The sequence below is a fragment of the Pleurodeles waltl genome, chromosome 4_2 (assembly GCF_031143425.1).
Source record: "Pleurodeles waltl isolate 20211129_DDA chromosome 4_2, aPleWal1.hap1.20221129, whole genome shotgun sequence".
NCBI lineage: Eukaryota > Metazoa > Chordata > Amphibia > Caudata > Salamandridae > Pleurodeles > Pleurodeles waltl.
The window spans coordinates 945,230,311-945,255,095 of NC_090443.1; the positions used below are offsets into that span (position 1 = coordinate 945,230,311).

At 42.2% G+C, this 24,785-nt stretch overlaps 1 protein-coding gene across 2 annotated transcripts in view; it reads right to left on the reverse strand.

Moving 5' to 3' along the window:
• The window catches only part of LOC138293508 (vitamin D3 hydroxylase-associated protein-like), a 341,751-nt gene that overhangs the window by 118,668 nt on the left and 198,298 nt on the right, over positions 1-24,785 (reverse strand). For both annotated transcript variants that reach the window (XM_069232750.1, XM_069232749.1), the window contains exon 7: positions 10,343-10,467. In XM_069232750.1, coding sequence (XP_069088851.1) covers positions 10,343-10,467 — 125 coding nt within the window. The remainder of the gene's footprint in view (positions 1-10,342; positions 10,468-24,785) is intronic.

The following is a 24,785-nucleotide window of genomic DNA, read 5'->3' on the forward strand; positions in this document are numbered from 1 at the left end:
GCGGGGAGTATGGACAAGTGAAAGGGAGGCAGAGCGTAGTCTTCTCGACGGTTGGTGGAAGTTCACGCAGTGGTTAATATACAGGGGTTGTTAGACCTGACAGCCTTAGGGTGGTCATCCCTAACTTTTTTCCTGCCTCCCTCCACTTTTTGGACACTGTTTTTGCTGGCTTTTAGACTGCGCACTTTACCACTGCTAACCAGTGCTAAAGTGCATATGCTCTCTCCCTTTAAACGTGGTAACCTTGGATCACACCCAATTGGACTATTTGATTTACTTGTAAGTCCCTAGTAGAGTGCACTATAGGTGCCCAGGGCCTGTAGATTAAATGCTACTAGTGGGCCTGCAGCACTGGTTGTGCCACCCACTTTAGTAGCCCCTTTACCTTGTCTCAGGCCTGCCATTGCAAGGCCTGTGTGTGGAGTTTCACTGTCACTTTGATTTGGCATTTAAAAGTACTTGCCACGCCTAAAACTCCCCTTTTTCTACATATGTCACCCCTAATGTGTGCCCTAGGTAACCCCTAGAGCAGGGTGCTGTGTGGGTAAAAGGCAGGACATGTACCTGTGTAGTTTACATGTCCTGGTAGTGTAAAAATCCTAAATTCGTTTTTACACTACTGTGAGGCCTGCTCCATTCATAGGCTAACATTGGGGCTGCCCTCATACATTATTGAAGTGGTAGCTGCTGATCTGAAAGGAGTAGGAAGGTCATATTTAGCATGGCCAGAATGGTAATACAAAATCCTGCTGACTGGTGAACTTGGATTTAATATTACTATTCTAGAAATGCCACTTTTAGAAAGTGAGCATTTCTTTGCACTTAAATCTTTCTGTGCCTTACAATCCACGTCTGGCTGGGTTTAGTTGACAGCTCCTTGTGCATTCACTCAGACACACCCCAAACACAGGGTACTCAGCCTCAGTTGCATACATCTGCATTTTGAATGGCTCTTCCTGGGCTGGGAGGGTGGAGGGCCTGCCCTCACACAAAGGACTGCCACACCCCTTACTAGGACCTTGGCAGACAGGATTGAACTGAAAGGGGACCTGGTGCACTTCTAAGCCACTCTTTGAAGTCATCCCCACTTCAAAGGCACATTTGGGTATAAAACAGGGCCTCTGCCCTACCACCTCAGACACTTGCTGGAGAAGAAACCAGAACCTGCATTCTGCCAAGAAGAACTGCCTGGCTGCCTAAAGGACTCACCTGACTGCTTTCTACAAAGGACTGCTGCCTTGCTGAACTCTTGCCTTGCTGCAGAAGTGCTCTCCAAGGGCTTGGATAGAGCTTGCCTCCTGTTCCCTGAAGTCTCAGGACCAAAAAGACTTCTATCTTTCAACTGGACTCCTTGTGCGCTGAAAAATTTGACGCACAGTTTGCTCCGCGGTGAAAAATTCACTGCATGCCGATCCGGAAAGACGCTGCTCGACCCCGCAAGGAAAAGATCGACGTGACGCCTGCGGTGCGACCGGAACTTTGATGCACGGCCCGCCTGGACAACGCCGCCGACTTCCAGAGAGGAAATCGACACAACGCCTGCCATGAGGGGGAAAATTCCACGTACAGCCCACCAGAACGACATGCAGCCGGACAACAAGCCCAGGAATCCACGCACAGACCGTGGGGCGTCGGAAAACCCCGCGACCCACAGAGAAGACTGTCCGCGTATCGGAAATCAACGCAACGCCTTCCCCGCATGAGAAATAACGACGCAAGTCCATGTGTGAAGGGGCGAAAACGGCGCACACAACATTTTTCCACGCATCTCCTCCTCTGCGGTCCCTTGCAGAGATTTTTCACTCCAAACCAGGTACTTTGTGCTTGAAAGAGACTGTGTTTACTTTTTAAAGACTAAAGACACTTCATATCACTTTTCAGTGATATCTCTACAATTTCTTATTGCATCTTTTATCGTTTTTGACCTGCAAATATCCAGATAAATATTATATATTTTTCTAAACACTGTGTGGTGTATTTTTGTGATGCTAGAAAGTGTTATTGTAGGATTTATTGCACAAATACTTTACACATTGCCTTCTAAGTTAAGCCTGACTGCTCAGTGCCAAGCTCCCAGAGGGTGGGCACAGGATAATTTGGATTGCGTGTGACTTATCCTGACTAGAGTGAGGGTCCTTGCTTGGCAGGGGGTAACCTGACTGCCAACCAAAGACCCCATTTCTAACAGGGGTCATTGGTTGTGTAGAGTCTTGTGTGTGTGGGTCAGCAGCTTGAATTGCCATTACTTCTGTACGGAGAGCCATTGGAGATACTTAAGGTGGGGTGCGATGTGGGTTAATTCGGGAAGGCATAGGATGAATCTGGCTGTGGCGTTCTGCATAGTCTGAAGTATCTGTAGGAGGTGCACGGCGATTCCTACATACAGGGCATTGCCATAGTACAATCGGCTGGTGATGAGGGCCTGTGTCACGGTGTGTCTCATATGTAGAGGCAGCCACTTGAAGATTTTATGTAGCATGCATAATGTGAGGAAGCAGGCAGAGGAGAAGGCACTGATCTGTGATTTTATGGTGAGCTTGTTGTCAATGATGATTCTGAGGTTTCTGGTGTGGTCGGAGGGAGTGGGTGTGGGTCCTAGGTCTGATTGCCACCAGGAGTCATTCCATGTGTTGCTGCTGTTGCCAAAGACCAGTACTTCCATCTTGTCTGCGTTCAGCTGCAGGCAGTTCTTCATACAATCAGAGATGCTTATCATACATCTGTGGAAGCTGGTTCTGGTGGCGGAGGGGTCATCAGTGAGTGAGAGGATGAGTTTGGTGTCATCTGTGTAGGAAATTATGTTGAGACCATGCGATCTGATGATGTAGGCCAGCAGGGTCATATATGCGTTGAAGAGTGTGGGGCTGAGTGCTGGGAGACACCACAGATGATCTCTTTGGGTTCGGATAAGAAAGATGGAAGGTGGATCTTCTGGGTTCTTCCGGTGAGGAAGGAGGTGATCCATCTTAGTGCGCACCCTTGGATGCCGATGTGGAGTCTTCCAATCAGCATGTGATGGGATACGGTGTTGAAGGCTGCCGAGAGAATGGAGGAGGATCAAAGCTGCTGTTTGTCTTTGGCCGAGGAGGGGTCAGATGTCGTTGGTGGCTGTGATCAGGGCAGTTTTGGTTCTGTGATTGCTGCAGAAGCAACGTTGGGAAGCACTGAGTAGTTGGTTCTGCTCCTGGTATGTCAGGAGTTGCTTGTTGATGATCTTTTCCAGTACCTTCGCTGGGAATAGAAGCAGGGAGATTGACTGGTAGTTTTTGGGTTAGCTGGGGTCGGCGAGGGTTTTTTGAGTAGTAGTCTCACTTCGGCATGTTTCCAGGCAACAGGAAATGTTGCAGTGTTGATAGAGGTGTTGAACAGGGTGGTGAGTTCCTGGACGATCCTTTGCCTTTCAAGGTTGAAGAGGTAGTGCGGGTATGGGTCTGTGGGAGCTTCCAAGTGAATGGATTTAATGGTGGAGGTGATGTTCTGGGTGAAGAGGATGTTCCAGGTGGTCAAGTATGTGGTTCCTGTCAATTATGGTGGTGGCATATCTGTCAAGGAAGTCCATCGGTGTGGGTTGGGGTTCTAAGTTTCTTATGTTTGCAATCTTGTCGTGGAAAAACGTGGGCAAGGTGAGGGTGTGACGTTGTCACTGGCAGCCGTGATGGAAAATTCCTTAACGATGTTGAAAAGTTCCTTGGTGTTGCTGGCACTGGCTACGATGCGTGTTGCAAGGGCTGGCTTATTTGTTGCCTTCAGCAGGCAGTGGTACAGGTTGAGGGTCGTCTTGAAAGCTGCTCTGTCAGAGGTGTCCTTGCTGCCATGTGAACTCCTCTCCAGGTATTTGTTGTCGCTTTTCTGAGTTCTTAGGTGTACCAGTAGACCTTTTAGGAGGATTTTCTCTGGATGTTGCTCTTGATGGGGGTGATGCTGTTGGCGCAATTGGTGATCTGGGCGTTGTAGTTTTTCACTTTCTTTTCAAAGTTGGTGGCGGTATCTGGTTTGGGGGTGTCCAGTGTGTCCATCCAGCTTGTCTCTGAGATTTTGTTCCACCTCTGGTGGAGGGTGCTGGTGATCTTGGGGGTGGAGCACTCAAGCTGTTATTTCGCTCCCTGTGAGTTGGGGTGGGTGCAAGTAATGGATCGGTTAAATGACTTTTGCAGAAAAGTCTCTCTTTTTGCATGATCACCCCTATTTTGGTGGACTGATGCTGCTGTTTGTTTTACTCTGTGCTGTGCACTGGGACTCTGCTAAACAAGCCCTAGTGCATGTGCCACAACCACTAAAATATGCCAAAATTGGATATCCTCCCAATTGGCATAGTTACCTTACCTATAAACCCGTAGCATATGGGACAAAGTGTACCCAAGGTCTGCAATTTAAATGTCACTAGTCGACTGCAACCCCCATTGTGCTACCCACTCCATTGATCATGCAAACACGAGTGCAGGCCTACCAATGTAGCGTGACTGGGCAGTTCTTTTAGATAAAGAGAAGACTGGTAGTAGCAAATCTCCAACCTGTCTTCATTCTTGTTTAACCAATTCTATTCTGGAACAAATAGCATTGGTTACAACATATGGAGTGCAAGTCTTTGGCCAAGAATCACTGTTGTTTAAAATATGCTTGCAGTAATTAGGAGATTTTACAAAAAGCTTTGACAACAAAAAACCTTACTTATACAGAAGATAGCCAAAGAAGGTTTACATTTGAGGAGCACTGGGAAACAACGTAATTATGTGTCTAGAGATGTTCCCCAATATAAAATAAGGATTGTAGGAAATGCAAGGAAAGATAGCTCTATCTGCTGTAATATGTGTTACACAAATTTTGCAACAGTGAATAATTTCTTTTAATAATCCAACAGTGAAGTACCTGCTACCAGAAAATTAAACTGTATGCACCAAGTGATAAAAGAATAAAACTGAGGTTTTAAATGATGAAATATGCCATGTGGTCTGATTACACAATAATATGTTCAAGGGAGGTTGCCTCCAAAACTCACTTATGAGTATCAATATTGAAGATAAAGCTGTGCATAAACATAAATAGATAAGGACAAAAATGTAAAATTATGAAACTATGGATTGGATCTCTAACAACAAAATTGTAATATTTCACAATGGATTTCAATATCTTATTTATTCATCCAAAATATTATTAAGGATTCATCAAAAATACGAATTTTTAGTGGGTGGGCAGTCAGCACAAAGGTCAGTGGAGCTTACGACCTCCACCCTTCTGATGAAGTTCCACTCACCATATTTAGAGAACCTCACCTGCCTGGTGATGAGCTATGTGCCCTCATTGCATCCACCGCAGTGGACACATACTAAGGGCAGAGCAGATTGCTGAATGACAGCCATATTTCTAACCCTAATATGCATTCTTTTTTTGTTTTTGAAACACAAGCTCCCACTTGTAGAAAAAACACAAGGGCCCTGAAACAAAGCATGATCAATTGCTATGTCTTAGGACCACTCTGTTTTCTGAGCCTGGCTTTGCATAGTGGTGCAGGAAAAGAAAATACATTTATGGTCATTCCCCACTTTGCCTACAACTGGGGGGAGCAACGGTGTATAGTGCTCCAGTGGCAGATAGACCACCAGGTTTCCATCAGAGGAGCTGACTGCTCACTCATAATCATAGCCTAAATATGATTCTACAGGAAAAGGTACCAAATGTTTTGTAGCAGCTGGTAAGATGGTCAGTATAACTCATTATGGGCCTGATTACAACTTTGGAGGAGGTGTTAATCCGTCCCAAAAGTGACGGTAAAGTGACGGATATACCACCAGCCGTATTACGAGTCCATTTTATCCTATGGAACTCGTAATACGGCTGGTGGTATATCCGTCACATTTGGGACAGATTAACACCTCCTCCAAAGTTGTAATCAGGCCCTTAATGTCAAAAATTCTCTTGAGAAGTGCAGCTAGGTTGATCCTCTGCACTTAGACGGAACCACCCATCTTAAATATTGATATTTAACTAACTGACGTGGAAGACAGTAATGAAGCACCTGTCTTTGAAACCAAAATATGCACTAAATTTGTTTGCCTATCTACTCATCTTTTCTAGAATGTAATAGATAGATTTTATATCTGAAAAGCAGCAACGACTACACTGAATTACTGTAAATTTTAAGAATGCGCCTTGTCTTATTCTGTTTTATGGACTTTTATTACCCAAAACCTTATGTTGGATGTAACATGGGAAAGAAATGCCTCATGATAATAAATATAAATACCTAGGGTTACAAAAAAAAACACTCCCTTTAAAACATTGATGTTTACATTGATAAGATAAATGTACTTTTACCACCATCAGCTGAAACTGAATCTGTTTTGTGGTCAAAGATTGATTATATTCTAACATTTTATCCTGCTGTTGTGAAGGATATCATTTTCAGTAGTACCAAAATTGTAAGGTTAATCTCACTTTTGGCAAATACTCAAAACGTGCACCTGGTCCCCACCTGCATCAGTATCTCTAATGTACACTATTGTGGTACACTGTCACCTGGGCTAGCACGTGAACAAAGAAAACTGGAAACCATTCTTGCAACACACAGTACATTAAACAATACTTGTTCTTTAGAAAAACAATATAAGTTATTTCCTCTAAAATAGGGGTCTGCAATATTTTAAGTAATAGGAAATACTTAGGTTCAATCAAATCATTGCAATCAACTACTATTATTACTGTTGTAATAGTGATCACATCAGATAGGATTACATTGGAGGCCACCATATGCAAGATTACCAGCAGTGATCACCTCAGTGTATCAGGCAGGGTTGCCAGCAGTAATGTAAAATAGGCTTGGTCAATTTGGAATGACTATGTAGGTAGTACATGCCAGCCATAGCTATCACTCAAAAATCATCTTTAAATATATTTTGAAAATTCAGCCACTCTTTCTCCAGACATTATCTTATGAGTTCTGATAATACACACATTTGTCTTGAATAAACAATTTTGGCACATGTATATTAATTAAGTAGGCTAGGCTGCACACGGGAAAGCTACTTACAGGTAGCTGGAGAGCCCACAGTAGCCCACAAGCCTCTTGTTGGAGAAGCTTGTTCTAAAAACACTCTTTTCAGTAACCTTGCAGAAAAAAATATTGGTTGGTGCATGCATATGAGCAGTACATCTGTACATAGCCACAGTGGGGAACAGGTTACTCAGTTCTGTGTTGGAGTGCACTAAACTTAGGCAGTTAAGGACTGTGGGCAATTTTGGGTCATTGGTGAAAGAGATGAGCTTCTGTTAGAAAAGCATTTTCATAGGGCATTATGGAAGTGGCTAGTGATGGTGGATCAATCATGACCGGGTGCAGCCTGTGCCTGCAGCTTGTCTGCAGGAGAGGAGCAGCACGGTGGTGACCACAGTGACAATACAGGTACTTTTAAAAAATAAATTAATTCCCCACACACACTCCCCCACACCCCTACCGTGCACGTGCCGCCCTGCCCACTATTTAGCACCGTGAGCCACTCCTGGTCTTGACCAAGTCCAGTGATAGGTAAAATTGTGGGTGGGGAGGACTGTGTAAAGGATAGGCCGGCTCGCAAACACCAATGATAGTGCAAGGCTGCAAACAGATTCAGACATCAGGCAGAATTCCCAAGGTTTGAAAACAGCACAACAGTCTCAAAAAGACAGAGACCCATGAAACAGTTGTCTGTTTTAGCAGATTTGTAGTTTGTTGAGTCATTTGATTCCTCCCTTAGTGGATGGCCGCCCCCCTGTGGGCTAGAGTGGTGAGGTACTCCCTTTTGGTCCCTCCTTGGCCAGCACAAAGAGGACATAATCTCCTTAGATTCTCTCATAATCAGCATTGGAGGCAGGCTAATTTAGAAGGCTCAGTGTTTCGTAGCGCACTCTGGGAGGGATAACTCAGTAGACTACTAATTACCCAATTGTACAGCTCTGTACAGCCATAACAAACTTGTTTTTCACTAAAATGCCAATCACTTTACTCTTCTCCAGGAAAGTCTACATGTAAAAATTGATGTGTTGTTTCTGCAGGACTACAAGTTTACCTACTTGCCCTGGGTGTGGTTGTAATTGCATTTATGTAATTTGAGTAATTCCACATTATTCTTTGACATGGAATTACAGATAACCCAACTACACCTGCTTGCATAATTAAGAGTTTTGGGGGAACAACTATCCTACCATGAGAGCACATTTAGCAACCGCTCACCATGTGTGTTCTGCTGCATTTAGGGCTACCCCTAAATGCAAAATCCATACTTGGATCCATTTTGGATGCAAGGGGAGCATCTTATGCTAAGAAACTAGCTCTAGATTCTGAGACTGAATTGATGGAAAATTGTACCCCAACAGCATACTTAGTGTTATTTCTTAACACAAAATGGCTTCTTGTGCCCATTTTTAATGTGAGGGTGGCATTTTGTGATAACAAAACAGCTCTAAATGCCAGGGACTTGTAAATTGGAGTAAAATCCTACCTGAAGCTGCTTGCACGTGCAAATCATATTGCGTTGCATTTAGCACTATTTCTTAGTTCTTAAATGCATTCTCATGACCATTGTGGATGACAGGGGGCTTTTTTGCAATAGAAAATATTGCTAAATACAAATAATTATGCAAGAAGATAATTGTGAAATCTCTCAGTTTTTTGGGGGTAATCCCATGTGTTTATGCTACATTGAATTACACAAGTTACGCCCGCCCCTAGAGGCTACACTATAAATGGTGTTCATCTTTCAAGCAGTACACCTAGTATATGGTTCTTGCTCCACTTGTCAAAGTTTTCTTGTGTAAAACCATTTGTTCTCTTTTCTGCTGACCATCTCATCTATGCTCAATTAGAGATTTTCAAGAGAAGACACAATAAAAATGCACTGTTACTTCATTGTCAGTCTGGATGATGAGACAATGCTCTTTTATTGAACGTGAGTCCTACCATCTGACTTCATTGAAACCCTTTGCATGATATTAAAAACTCAATTTTTGTAATACTTTTGATATCTAGTTGGAAGAATTCAGCACTATAATTTAATTTTTTTGCAGCACTGGCACAAGAAAAAATAGCCCACATTAGCTATTGTACACTGAAATATTTCTCCTCAAAGTACCCATACATGTGAGTGCATAGATTTATATTTCCACCCTAAGTTAAAGGTGGGAATGTAAATATGTACTGCAGACCTGAAGCAGCATTGTGCCAGGCCAGGAATGCCTTCAGGATACTGAACAATATGTGGAGGTCATTTCAGTAGAGTACCCACACAAAACTGAGGCTTTACCAAAGCTTAATTCTGTCCACATTCTTCTATGGATCAGAATGCTGGCTGATGACAAAAAGTGATGCCACCAGGGAGCCGTCCACACCAGTAACATGTAAAAACCCTGTACATTTTCTGGCTGTAAACTATCCCCAAACATTAACTGCTCACTAGATACAAGCAAGAGAACATTGACACCACTGTTATGAGAAAACGATGGAGGTGGATAGGACACATCAACAGGAACAAACGCAACTTCATCACACGAACAGCTCTCTATTGGACCCTAAAAGATAAACAGAAGAGAGGCAGGCGAAAGAACACCTGGAGGTGAACTGTAGAAACAGAAATGAAGACCCTGAACCATAGCTCGCGCACCTTACAGAAATGTGCCCAAGACAGACAGCAGTGGAGTCCTTCATTTCTGCCCTGCAAGCTGGCTGGCATAAAGGGCAGTTAGTAAGTATTACGCGTCCACCCAAAGTGTTTTTGTGCCATGCCAGCACAACATAAATGCCTTTGCAAATAAATATTGGCAGGTATTGTTGCATTTGCTGGTAGCGAAGAACTAATGACATTTGTGTCCTTGTAAGTATCAAAACTATGTTTGTAATTGAGAAAAAACAATACCAAGAGACCATTGTGAAACTCTTGAAATTTAATAGACCTAGTCATGTATTCAATATGGAATACGTAGAGTTTACATGCATAGGATTAGGATGTTGCAAAATGTTAGATTTTTTATGAAATGCACATACTTTAATGAATCATTAACTATGTGCATTACTTATGAAATTGTCAAAGGGTCTTATGAATCATCCAAATGGTGCTGAAAGAGAAAATGACATCCTTGAAGTTGATAACCAGCACATGTCGTAATTTGAATCAATTGTTTATTAAATTATTTACATCATGGCATATATCTACTTCTAATACGCCACCTTCGAGACAAACATTAATTTATCAGATGCATCAGATATAAAAAAGAGAAATACAATTATTTACTGTTGCTTTACCAGGCATTTAGGATTCTTAACAACTAGCTCAACAAAATACCTGTTACCCAGCACTATATATCTTTATTACTTTACCTCATCTTTGAAAGGTAAGGGGGGCACAGAAGGGTCCAAGTTGAACATGTCCTCATTCAGGGTAGCTTTCATAAACAGGACCAAGCTGTCCACATCTCTTGCCATAGGACCACTCATCGATACAGCTGACCAAAAAATAATAAAAATGCATTAACTGTTGTGTAACTCCACAATTTCGGGTCCACAATTTTAACCTACTGTTATTTCAGATTCTAGAATTCACATTAACTACAATTTCACGTGATGGTCAATTTATGACTAATTTGAGGATTTGAGTTGTAACTTTGCTAATCCCTTGATAAACATTTACGGTTTGAAACATAACTCTTCTTTGTGGAGCCTAACATACTTGACTTCACTGAAATGTATTCAATTCTGATGTAAGCCTCAGTTGTAACCAACGAGTCCATCGGGGAGTGCTTTATGAATTTTAATCAAAAGATCAACAGATCAAAGCACATAATTGATTTGATAGCTGAGGTTTGTTTACACTGAGGCTTGGAAGATTTAAATGTGCCCCAGATAGAGTTAAAATCTGCCCTGCCCCAATTTAAATTACTGAGCTTCCATTCAGAGTATCTACGACGTCCAGCATTCCTGAAGCAGTTGCAGTAATGCAAGTATAAGTAGATGTATGTGTTTGTGATTATGATTTATTGATACTTGCAGCATTTGATGATTTGTTGTGCTTTGAGTTGTGGTGTCAATTTGGGTGCAATTGGGCTTCAAGTGAGGTTAAGAACTGAAATGCTGTTTCACATTTATTAATTGAGCTTATGAGGATTAACTTGCCTGCTGCAAAGGATTGAAATGTAGGTATTGTATTCATCATAATCTCAAATCCTGGGATAGATACAGAGTTATATTAAGAGGTTTTGTCTTGTCTGTTAAGGTTGAGGCATTGTACCATAAGGCGCCATCCGCCACACCAAGATAAGGGCTTATTAAATTATTATTGTGAGATTGTACTAATTGAGATTGGTGTTGGGTTGATCCTTTGTGCACAGGAGTAGACTGCCCTAGTCAGGGTGGTTTCCCACTGATCGAGAACTCACTTCCTGTGTTTTAGAGTGGCAGGAGAGTTCTATTCCCCTATATTCTTAGCATGGTGTTGACTTTGTTTTCTTTAGTGGAACAGACACAAGTTATTGTTTTATTTTTTTTTATGTTGTGAAGTGCTGTTAGTTACATCATTAGGTGTTGCACTGGGTTTGGTTGTTATATGACTGTATGCCATGCTGGCAGTCGTCCGTTTAGTGGTGTTTCACTAGGATTGGGCTCTGTGTTGCTGAAGATTACATTGTCAGTTTCTTGGAGCTGTCATTTATTTCAGTTTAGAGTTTGCATGGTGTAAAGAGCAAAGGTAAAATTATTTATTAAAATAAGAGCTATGTTGAGAGATGATGTGAAAGTACCTGCTCATGAAAGTGAGTAGGTCCCTCCAGAAGGCATGAGTGCTAGTTAACTTTTTTTGACTATCCCATAAGACCTTTTCTTGATCAAGCACAATGATAGTGGATGAGGAAGGAGAGTGATTGGGTAATTGGCACAGATCTAGAGGTAAATGTAGAGGTGAATGGCCACCTCATATCATTTGTGATCAATACTGTAAATACCCACATTACTGTAAGGACCACAGAAGTAAATAACCTACGCCTCTCAGGAAAACAAGTCCAAATTGTAGGTGTTGCTAACAAGCAAAGTACAAACTCCGTTTCAATTAAGGTCCCAGTAAAAATAGGGCCCGTTAAAGAGGATTATCAATTTATAATACGTGATACAAGTCCGGTCAATCTTCTGAGCAGGGATTGACTGTCAGATTACCTACGTGATCTATTGTACAGTGTCTTGCATGATTTAGAACGGAACCTTTATGACTCCCTGAGGACTCCGTACCACTGTGTAATGTAATTGTTAGAACATAATCTATGAGCTTTTGGTTGAGAATGCTGTGGTCCACAGTTAAATGCAGAGGAATAAAGACGTGATTCACAGCTCTGTGTGTGGCCTACTTATTCAGCGGGTACCAGCCTGTGGAAGATGCTACAACTGGTGACGCGATAGGGGATAAGTAACCTCAAGAAGAAAGTACTTTCCTGGAAAGTTTGCCTTGGTCCAAGCAAACTGCTTGTGCGTGCAATATGTGCCTTAGTCAAAGTGACAAGTCGATGGTTGGCATATATGGCGTCAAATTGCAACTCCAGTTGGTGTGAAGAAAACATCCGTGAGAAGTGCATGAAAAGAATGAGAGGTTCATCGAAAAGCCGATGCATCGTCAGTCAAGAGACTACGACCAAGATCATTCAAAATGGCACAGTGCTGCCACGCCAAATAAAGTTATACAAAATAAGGAATATAAATGCTAAAGGTGAATTCAGCCAAGTTTACAAAGTCCAGTTAAAGACAATTGTTAGAAACTAACCAGTGATGATAGAACAAGTAAAAAAGAAACATACTGTTATTACTTTTACCTGAGTTTTGATAAGTGGAGCATTACGACATCAGCACTGGGTTGGTCGACCCAAGAAGCAGCACTGGGGTTGTGCTTACTGGGCTGTCCCATACATGAAGCGGCATATCATCCAAGCAGCCAGGTGGCAGCTCAGAACAACTCCAGAGGTCTCCATGAGTGCTCCGATAAACACCAAGAAGAAGATCAAAACTTCAAAGACAGTTTTGGATCACCCAGAGGCTGAGACATCGTCAGTCCTCAGTGATGATGCAGATCCCAAGGACAGTCCACAGTGGTTGACAGAACTCCACCCTCAACGTTAGCCACTCCCACAAACAGTTACAGTGCTGCCACCTTTCTCAAACCATCACCACTTGACACAGCCAAAAAGCAAAATGCTGTTGATAAATGGACTGCATGGATAGAGACATTTGAAGATTTCATTAATGCACTTGAAGAGACTGATATCGGGAAGATGATCAAATATCTCAAAATCTCAAAAATTTTGCTGGTGATGGTGTGAAAAAGTGATAAAGAAAATGCCAAGAACTGAAAAAAAAGGAACATATCATCAGATTAAGAAGGCGTTGAATCTCAAGTTTAATCCAGTACCAAACGTCGATTATGAACGTTATGTTTTCAGTCAAGAATGTCTAAGAGTTGGTGAAACAATCAATTTATTTGTGAAAAGACTCAACACGCTCATCAAACCCTAAGTTCAATTAATTTAAGGATGAAGAAGCCATGAAGCTTAGTGTGATCAATGTATGCCTGTCTGACTCATTCAGATGACAAATGCTAAGAGAAACGTTTAGTCTGGAGTGACTGTTTCTGGCTGCCAGGGCTGAAGAATGTGCTGAGAGACAAGCTGTTGACATGGAGGCCGGAGGCCCAGAGCAAGACAGTAATGAGCGTGAAAAGTAATTCGAAACAAAAAACTCAAGGGCACAAAGTGATGTCTGCATGTAAAAAGAAGTTATGCTTCAGTTGGAAGGAAAGTGTCCCACCATTGGTCAGATATGCAAAGGCTCTGGTAAACAGAACCATTTTGTGATAATGTGCAGAGTAAAGGAAAACATAAGTGCATCACAGTGAGAAGACAATATGTCTGCCAGAACTTTGCCTTGTTGGCGTTCAACATACGCAAACAAGGCGAAGTAAGTGGCAACATTAGTTGAGGCAAATAGATACTATAGAAAGTTGATTATTATCTAAATCATCGTCAAACAGTTCTACAGCCTCAATTATAAGTGAAAGTGAAGAAAGTGATTGTGCCATGTCAATGCTTACTTCAGAAAAACATGCACATGTCAGACTGGTTGCCTGTGAGAAGAAAAAAAGTCAGTAAAAAACAAAAAGTCAACATTTGTATTTATGTTACTTATAGAGCACATTCAGACCAGTGGTACTGAAGTGCTAGACAGGTAAGAGAGGCTGATGTGGTTTAGAGATCTAAAGTGAATATAGCCAAGTCTATGGTTGCTTTCGGAATGGAAGATGGGATGAAATACCCCTAGTTTTGAATGGCAGCGAGTTCCATAACTTAACAGCTAGCTGCCACTGAGAAGGTCCTGTCTCTCCATTTTACTCTTTTGCTCCTCAGAGTCCATGCTATCCTAAGATCTGATGTTCCTAATGGGCGACTGGGAGTGTACCAATTTTTCACTGCTTGCAGATATCCTGAACCCTGAGAATGGATGGCCTATTGGCTTAAAAACTATCCATTTCCTGATGGGTAGCCAGTGCAGCTCCCTCATGCCCTCCTTGGTGGATGTAAACTTGGATAACCCAAGCACCAGTTGGGCAGCTGAATTTTGAATGAGCTGAAACTTGTTCAGGGATAATTGATTTATATTTAGATATAGGGCTTTAAAGTAGTCCAGTCTGGACATGAGGGCCAGAACCAGTCGTTCTTAGTTTTTGTGGAATAAAATAGCAGGACTTTTTTCTTTTTTTTTTTTTTAATTTTAACCATCCATAAACAGGTGCTAGTAACTCTATGTACCTGGGCATCAAAGGTAAGAGCTGAGTCACAAATGACACCGAGATTCTTAGCTGTGGGTATGGGAATAGATAAAGTTCTACAAGTCTCAGGCCAACTGTCTAGATTTCAAATAGAGGCATTCGCACCAAAAATGATCACCTCAGTTTTGTCCCAATTAATTTTCAGGGAGTTTTGGCTCATCTAATTGTTGACTTCTCTCATGCAGGTTTGAAAACTGTCAGCTGTAATGTGAGCATTGTCTCGAAAGGAAACAATAATTTGGGTATCATCGGCATACAAGGACACCTGGAAATTGAAAGACCACACCAATTTAGCCAGGGGGGCCACATATAAATTGAAGAGGGTTGGACCCAAAGATGACCCCTGGGGAACTCCACAAGGAAGCTGAAAGGGAGCTGAGCTAAAGTCCACGTATTTGACTGTGTCAGAGAAATGTCTACAGGATGTTCAAAGCCGAGCACCTCAAACCAGCCTGATGTAAATGATGGGTTAACATTTGGGGGGAGATGGTGTCAAATGCAGCCGACAGGATAGGAATAGCACCACCTCCCTGATCTACCTGTTTTCGGATGGTATCTGTGGTGGGAATCAGGGTGAACTCTGTACTGCAATTTTTCCGGAATCTGTGTTGGGAGATATCCAGACAGTCATGCGTCAACAGGAAGGCGGCAAGTTCTTGGTTGATGTGTTTTTTCAGGATTTTAGCCAACATAGGCAGGTGAGCAATGGAACGTAAGTTTTTGAGGTCACCTGGGTCTCCTGCTGTTTTTTTTTTTTTTATAGGTATATCATGATCTCTTTCCAAGTGACCGGAAAGACCCTTAATTCCAATACCTACCTCTGCATAGGTCATCTCCAATGGTACCACAATAGGTTCACTAACCATTTGCAGCACTCTGGTGGTGCAGGGGTCATTAGGGGACCCCGAATGAATCCCGGATAGGAGGGACTTGATTTTATTAGTTACTAATGGTGCAAACTTTGCCAGGGTTGGGCCGCCATTGGTGCCAGTATCCTGCTCCCTTAGAGCTGGACGTGGGTTTGAGAACTCAGAGTGAATTTGTAAGATTTTGGGCCAGATGTACCAAGAAGGCCTTTTGTGAGTCGGAAATAGCGATTTTTAAGAAATCGCTATTTCTGATTCGCAAAATGCAATGTATCACATTTGCGATTCGGTAATAGCAATTTCTTAAAAATCGCAAATGCTATTACCGAATCGCAAATTGCGATATCGGCCCCATTCGCACCTATGGTTATCTGTGAATTTTCTGCATTTCCAAAATTGTGATTTCTTAACTGGAAATCGCAATTTCAGAAATGCAAAACCCCAGGGTGCTGGGGGCCTAAGGCCCCCTCTGCTGCACCCCAAAATAATTTTTTACAACATGTAAGGTTGCCCCAAAGGGCATGTGTGCTTTACATGTACATTTAAAAAATGCATTTTAAATGCATTTTTTAAATTTGCACATGGTTACCACCAGGTTCAACCTGGTGGTAAATAGCGATTCCTTAATGCCCAATTCGCATTTAGGAATTGTTTCTTACATGTGCTTTAGAAATCGCAAATAAGGAATCTTTATTTGCGATTTCTTATTTAGAGAGTCGCAACTTGAGACTCTCTATACAGGGTCACAATTTTAAGGAATCGCTATTTTAACGATTCCTTAAAATTGCTTTCAGAATGCCTTTAATACATCCTGAAATGGCTTTTTGCGAGTGCAAAAAGCTTTCATACATCTGGCCCCATATCTCTAAAGAACCTGGCTAATTTGTCACAGAAGATCTGCAGATTTTCTAGCTCTTGAGAGGGGGTATAGGCAGGTACGGCGTTTACTACTTTGAACAGTTCTTTAGAGACATTGCCTGCACTTCTAATTTTCAGTGAGTAGAAGGTTGACTTAGCAACTTTGATAGCACTTTTGTATGTTTCCTATAATTCCCTAAGCTTTGTGTTATTTCCAAACTATGTTTAATTAGGGAACAGGCATTGATTAACCCATATCTGAGAGTGTTATGAGCAACTGTCTCCTCTCTCCCAGGTGGAAGATGTTAAAATAACAAAATCGTACAAACACAGTCCCAAGATTACATTAAAAATAAATGAATGCTCCATACCTTTCATTATTGATAGTGGTACTTTGATAAATATAATGCCTGAAGATAAGTACAATGAACTGTCTCCGTTACCGCCGCTTATGACGTCAAAGACCAAAGTGTACACTTGGGCTGCATTGACACCCATGAAAAGTAAAGGTACATTTATAGCAACAATGAAGCATAAGAAAACTAAGATACAAGCACTGATCAGTGTGTTTCATGGTACAGCAGCAAGTGCCTGCTCATTTTCAATACGGCTGCTGACATGGGACTGATTTCAGTAAATAACAACATAAATGCTCAACACGAGATAGTAAGTCGATTTTGTTCATTGTTGTTTAATGGTTTAGGAAAGTTAAAGAATATGAAAGTAAAACTGCAGATTAATGAGGATGTCCGTCCTGTTGCTCAGAGACATTGACAAGTTGCTTTCCATTTACAAGGAGTTGTTGAAAAAGAACTTGAATCATTACTCCAGCATGACATTATTGAACGTTCCAATGACCTAAAGCCGTAAGTATTTCCCATAGTAGTAGTTCCTAAAAGGGACCATGAAGGAGCGGTGCGCATATGCCTTGACATGCACTAGGTGAACAAAGCAATTGAAAGAGAAGTGCATCCAGGGCCGCACATACCTGGCATGATCACGCAATTGAGCGGTGCTAAGGTCTTCTCTCAACTTGATTTGAATAAAGGTTATCATCAGTTAAAACTAGAAGAAAGCTGCAGATATTTTACAACTCTTCTACACATGTTGGTTTGTTTAGATACAAGAGACTTAGTTTTGGTGCATCATCAGCCACAGAATATTCCCAAGATGCCATACAATGCATTATACAACCTGTTGTGAATGCATTTAACTAAAGCGATGACGTACTGGTCTTTGGAGTTACACAGAAGGAGCACGATGGCACCCTCACACAAGTGGGTCAATTACTCAATGATGCAGGTTTTAACTTAAAAGCAGACAAGTGTGAGTTCAATAAGACAAAATCGAAATTTTTGGTCATTTCTTTTCTGATACGGACATGACACCCGATCATTGCAAACTTGGAACCATTGACTAATGCTGAACCCCCACAGGATGTTTTAATGGTGCATTCTTTTCTTGGAGTGGCCAGCTACTACTCACAGTACATAAAAGACTTTCCCACTGTCAATGCTCCATTATGAGAGTTAACAAAGAACAGTGTTTCTCTTAAATGGTCAAGAGAATGTTAAACGATTTTAAGGAGCATAAAAAATGCCATTAAAAATGCTACGGAAATGGTGTACTTAATCCAAAGCTACACACTAGATTGTAGTTGATGCTAGCCCCATTGGGTTAGGCACTATACTTGCACAGCATAGTGGACACCCAAATGCAAGAGGACATTTTGGTGCCTATGCTAGTAGATGTTTGTCCCAATTAGAACATGCTGATTCACAGACTCAAAAGGACAGTTTAGCTGTGGTATGGGCTTGTGAATATTTCCATGTATTTTCTTAATGCCTTTATTGGAATTTTGTCAAGACATTACAACACTGATCCAGAATCCTGGTGCAAAATAACATCTGCGTTCTCACATGAATCAGCACAGAAATCACAAAAGATAATGGCAGATTATAAAGCAATATGGAGAAGCAATTACTGTACGTGCATACCACATGTCCTTGGTTCAGTGGCAGGCACCAGGATGTAGGGGTGGGGTAGTGCAATACACTGTCCGGAGTAGTGAAGCCCAGACATTCCTATTGCATCAATAACGAACCAAATTACATAACACAATAACAAGTATATCCAAAAACGGGAACCTCAGGGAGCGGTAAAAAGATTCCAATGTGGCAACTCTCGTGGCTTCAAAATGTATGGGGGCAGAAGCATCGGGGGAAGCATTAATTTGCTGTCTTTATAACCTCAATTTTTTCATCTCAACTGGCATCTGCACTTTCAGGATCTGAACCAGTGCCACACATTAAGGTGGAGCGGAGAGCCGTGCCAAACGTCCTAGTACAACCTCTCACCTCAGGCGATGAATGGACTTGAATTCATTCTAGAGCAAGGCATCCTGAAGAAAATATTAGGTAGTCCCTGCAATCATCTGTGATGGGTTTTCAGAAAACAAATTAAAAGTGGAGGATAGTTCAAGAATTAAGAAAGGTAAAACAGATAATGTTTCCATGATAAGGAATAGTGGTGTAATACATTTTCAAATCCCTTGTGATGCTGAGTGGTTTTCAATTCCTCAACATGAGGATAGTAAGTTCCTTTTTCCTTTCCAATTTTTAGATAAAACCATATTCAGAAAGCCCCTCAGTCGTTAATCAGATCATGAAGAGAAATCTGGAGGTCTTGCAGTTGCCATGCAATTCAGTTCTAGTCTCATATATTCATGACCTACTGGTGGTGTTGGTATCCCAAAGACAGTGCAAACAAGGCACTATTGCTTTGCTGAATCATTAGGCAGGGAACAGACTCAAGGTGCCCGGTGTCTCCCCTCCCCCAAATTACATTAATTTCAGAGACAAGTTCTGTATCTAGGACATCACATTGAGAAGGGATCTAGAAAAGTTTCCCAAGAGAGAATCTCTACAAGTCTGAGAATGAACACTCATATGACACAGACAGAAGTTAGGATGTTCCTAGGAATGGTGGACACTGTCATCAGTCGATTCCCAACTTTCCCTAGTGGTAAAGCCTCTACAGTCACACATAATGGGCCTCATTACAAGTTTGGCAGACAGTTTTACCGGTCTGCCGAACATCCAACTGGGAGGTTCCCACCATTGTGGCTACCTCCTTGCCAGGCCCATTACGAGTTTCCCACTAGGTCGGTGGGCGGAAACCTGAGTTTCTGCCCACAGGCCTCACAGGAAACACCCTACAGCATGGTCACCCTACAGGGTGCATCAGCACTCTCGCAGTGTTCACTGTCTGCAAGCAGACAGTGAACATTGCAACGGTGCTGGCCAGGGTGGCCCCTGCAAAGCCCATGCCAAGTGCATGGGCAGTGCAGGCTCCCCCCTGTGGTCCTCTGCACCCGTTCTCTGCCAGCCTTTTCATGGCGGTGTTACCATCATGAAATCGCTGGCAGAGAACAAAGTTGTAATCCCCAGGGCAGCGCTGCTTGCAGGGCTGCCCTGGTTGATTAGGATTGCCACAACCGCCAGACCACCGGGTTAACTAATCCTGGCTGTGCTGGCAGTCTGACCATGGCACGACCAACACAGTCATAATGTGCCGCTCGGACTGCCGCATTGGCAGCAGTCCAAACGCCACTGTGAGTCTGGCGGTCGCTAGACCGCCAGACTTATAATGCCCCCAATGTGTCTGACCCACTACTGTGGGACAACTAATGGTGAAGGGCCTTCCTAGAGTCAAGTGAGACTCATTGACACAACCCAGCCCTAGCAATTCCCGATTTGTTAAAAAAAAAAATCATATACATTAACTTCAACCTTTGTTCAATCCACCCTACACCCATACTTAACCTTTCTGCCTACATTGAACTCCCAAAAATCCTTTTCAAACACAGTCCCCCCTTTTTAGCCAATTGCCCCCAACAGGCCCACGTCTACTACTCCCAATAACAACGTACAACCTCCCTATTTCTCCTATTTCTAATACATTACCATTCTTATAACCCTACCCAAAAGCTACTAAATACAACTCAAAAGCACAAATCCAACATTATATTATTTTGTTTTTAACAAAATATTGCAACTTTTATTTTACATTGTAATAATTATAATTAAATAGATGTCCTAAAATTATAATACCCACATGTATTTATGTTGGAATTTGATTCTGTCAATTTAGTCCACCAGGATTTTTGCAATTGCCTACTTGTTTTTTTTGGACATTTACTATGAGTGAGTGTCTCTCTGCCAAAGTCTCGCTCATGGCAAATTCACACTAACTGAACTGAGCCTGAGTAAAGGTTGCTGAGCTAGTTACACCTGAACATATGTCCATAGGTATGAGCGCATGTGTAAGGTCTGCACGTGTAAGACTAGTTGTGCACAACCCTGTATCTACACTCAGGTAGCTTGTTGCAGGAAGGACTGGATTGGTACTGACCTGGTTAGAACATATGATATTAGTGTATATATGGTTATCTATCATGTTTACTGGAAAATCTGTGGTGTTTTCACTGTACCACACATATAGGCAAAATCAGCCCTACAGTACAGTTTTGCTCGACTTCAGTCTACAAGGTCCAGGAAGGTACATACTAGGGTAAAACATGAACCCCAGGTTTGAATTTGCATTCCACATCCACATCTTATGAGACTTCAGGATTTGTCATATTTCTGTGGCTTAGCTCGTAATCAGAATCCAGGCCTTTGCCATTCCCCTACTAGGCCAAGATAATTACTCCGCTCCCCAGGAGAGGGATCAAAGGCCTCATCACACAAAAGGTACGCCATAGTGATTGACTCAGTTCCTAGGAAAGGAAGGGTGGGGAGGAAATATATATCCAATAATTAGCTTGTAACACTGCTCCTGGGCTGGGGTAGTCCAGGTGCACTGATCAAAAGAGGGAGCCCAGACCTGTGGAGCCAAAATAGCAGGGGCTCATTTTTGAGGCTTTGGTGAGAAGGTATCTGGCAGTTGTGTCAGCTAGAAGCAGATGAGCTCCTACTACAGCCTTAATTTTTGATTGTCCCAGAATGCTGTGCAGGAGGGTTGGGAGAGGGATTGGTTGTCATCATACGATTGGCCAAAAGGTTTCTGTCTCAGAAACCCTTCCGCCCCCACTTGAAAAGCCTTCAACGACGGAGAAAAAGTAGAGAAGGCCCTGGATCTGGAAAAGATAACAGGGAAAGGATGCTCAGCTGGAAGCAGTAGTCACCTGATGCCCTGCAAGCATGGAGTAAGGAATTTAACTCCAGCTGACCCTCTAAACTAGGATGATCACTCCATGGCAAGTTTGGAGGCTCTTGGCCTAGAGGAGGGTGACAAGTAGGGTGTTCCACTGGAAGGTTGTGGAAGGGCTGAGCAAGATAACCCACCAGCCCAGTACTGATTCTGACCGTACGCGCCACACCTCCCAGGGGCCATTTCTTCTGCCTTAGCAGCCCTCTCCCCTGAAGCAAAGACCACTCCTCTGGATGTACTGTTGCCCCCATGCCCATGCCTGTGGTGGACAGGTGCACCTAGCACCTCCCGACTGCTGCCACAGTGGGAAAAGTAAGCAGAGCAGCTCCCGCTTTCAGGACACAAGAGGAGTAGCTCCTACACAACAGAAGCTGAAAAGTAGGCCTGTGTGGGGTGCGCGGTGTCGCACTATGTGGAACTCTGCAAATTGGCAAAAAAACTCCACCGTGCTACACGGAGTTCTGCAGGCAGGCATATTTTCCTGTCGCACTCTTTCATGTTGCATTTTACATCAAATGCAATGCAAAGTACATTATTGTGCTCTAAATCGCACACAAATAGCACTACACAGTTTGTATCGGTGAGGCCATCTTGTTTTTCACTCTAGGTAAGCTACGTTTAGTTTACGTTAAGAAGATTATTTATGTGATCCAGTTACAGCTAGGCAGGTGCTCGGGCTACATCATCATACTCGTAGGTGCTCGCTTTGGCTGATTATTTAAGAAGCCATTGCAATGCTCACTCCTCTATCCTCTTATCACCATAGTGATTTAGTGATATCAGTGAGTTAGCATTCTCTGTGACTTTATTTATGTAGCTCGTACAGTCCCAAGCAATTTCACAGTGATGTGTAGTACTAGTATGCATCTATGAATTGCAAAGAAGGGAGACTGAGTTGGTCCATCAAGGGGGTTGAGAAATGAGAATAGAATCAAAGATCATTCATTAAAAAGCATTAGTTTTAATTTTTGTTAAGGAAATTTGGAATAGGGATTTTAGGAGTATAGCCAATTCAACGACAGTCGATCATACAAGTACCACAGGCCATCTAATTTAAGTACAATGTTACTTTGTTTGCCTACTATATAATAGTTTTGTGGAAATTAACTGTACCACTAATCTATTTTTTTCTAAAATATATTCATGGTTTCCCGTAACAGATATATTTTATGCCTGTTCAGATTTTTCCTTTGAGACTTTCGTCTGTACTTGATAAGCCAAAGCTTAGGCACATGATGAATCAATGATCATTCGCACCCCTTTATTCTTTAGCAAAAGCTCTACCTATCCGCCTAACCACCTCTTTGGAGTCAGGGTAGAAACTAAATGAAAGGCATTTGGAGAATAGCAGGGCCATTGGAATTAAAGATAGATAATTGCTGCCCCAGCTGCAGACATTAGCAAAGTACCTGAAACGCTGGCTAGCATGCTTCCATTAATTTGGCACTACAACTTGTACTCCATATCGCACAATGCCTTATTCATAAATGAGAAGTAACTCATTTATGTTCTACTAAAAGTGTATGTTTAGTTACTAGAAAAGTCTTTAAAAGAAAAAAATTAAACCACTGTTTTTAATTGGGAGTTATTCTGCCTTAATTGTTCATTCTTTTCTACTAGTCAGACAGTGCTTTTTATGTGAGGCATGTGTGAGGAAAAACAAATAAAATTGGCCCTGTGACTCTCCTTATCATAATCACATCATATTCCAATGTCCCTAGGTGATCAGCAATGTAGTGCTACTGTGCCACTATTACCTACATTTGAAGAAGTGTTTGTTAACAGTGAAGACATAAGGTGCCACTCCCACCTATGCTAACTCCTACTGCAGGATTAATCAAAGGGTTATCCGTCACTGTCAACTAGACTGAAAGGCAGCAGAATTAGTGGGTCATATTATATCATAACTTTAGGAAGACTGATTCGAGGCTACCACAATGAGTGTTTGACACACAAGAAAGAAGACCTGATATAATAATAAAAACTAGCAGTATCAAGTTCTTCTGAGCAATGGAGGGGAGCTAGTATTTAAAAACAAAACCGAAGAAATAAGATCATGGAGTCATGAGAAGTGGGCTCAGAGTCAAGAGTGGTTGGACCAGGTTACGTTTTTACACAACACAAGGCATGAATGATGGGGATGGTGAGGAATATTGCTCAGGCAACAGAAGGCCATGCAGTGAGCTGGTGTTTCTTTCACCACATCCGCCGCAGCAAGTGTGCAATCCATTTATGGTGTAAAATTAAGTCATAAATCAATAAATCACACAGCCCGGGGGAAGAGGGTTAGCGGCTCAATGAATAGATGGGAAAGGTGTGACAAATACAAACCTTACACAATAAAAACCACAACAATCATCAATCTGTTGTGGAAGGAAACGATGAAGGGATAAGTATGACAGAGTTCAGTTCAATGCATTGCAAACAGTCCTTCTGCCCCAGAGAGTCCCAAGATAGGGCAGCTCCAAATGTTATGTCTTCTAGGGATAAAAAATACAAATTATGTAGGTTTGAAATTAACCCACCCAGTTCTAAAAATTATGATTGTTAAAAGCAAAATGATACTATATTGCCAAATTGGACGGTACATCTCCATTTTTCTTCGAATGTCCGTCACTCTTGGGTGCCTGGCTGAACCTGTCCAGTAGGTAAGCTGGATTCCTGAGCTTCCACTAAGTTTTGCTCATGCAGGAGAGGACTATAAGAAGACCTGCATTTGATAAAAACAGTAGTTGTATTATAGAGTAAAGGAGAACGAGAAAATGAAGCAAGGTAAGCTTCATGAGGAGTCAGAAGTGTACAAAGAAGACTTCGAGGCAGAGCAAGAACATGAGGAGAGTTCGACACTTGAGCCAGCAATGCAGAAAACACATTCTCAGCAGCATTTCCCAAATCAACGCACCTCTCTCCAGTCCACAGTTCTAGGCCTCAGAGTCTTTGCCATCATCATCATGGTTTCTCTTTAAAGTTGATAACTTTCACTTTCTAGCTGTTGACGTAGTCCCGCCCTAGGTCCTTCCATCCTCCT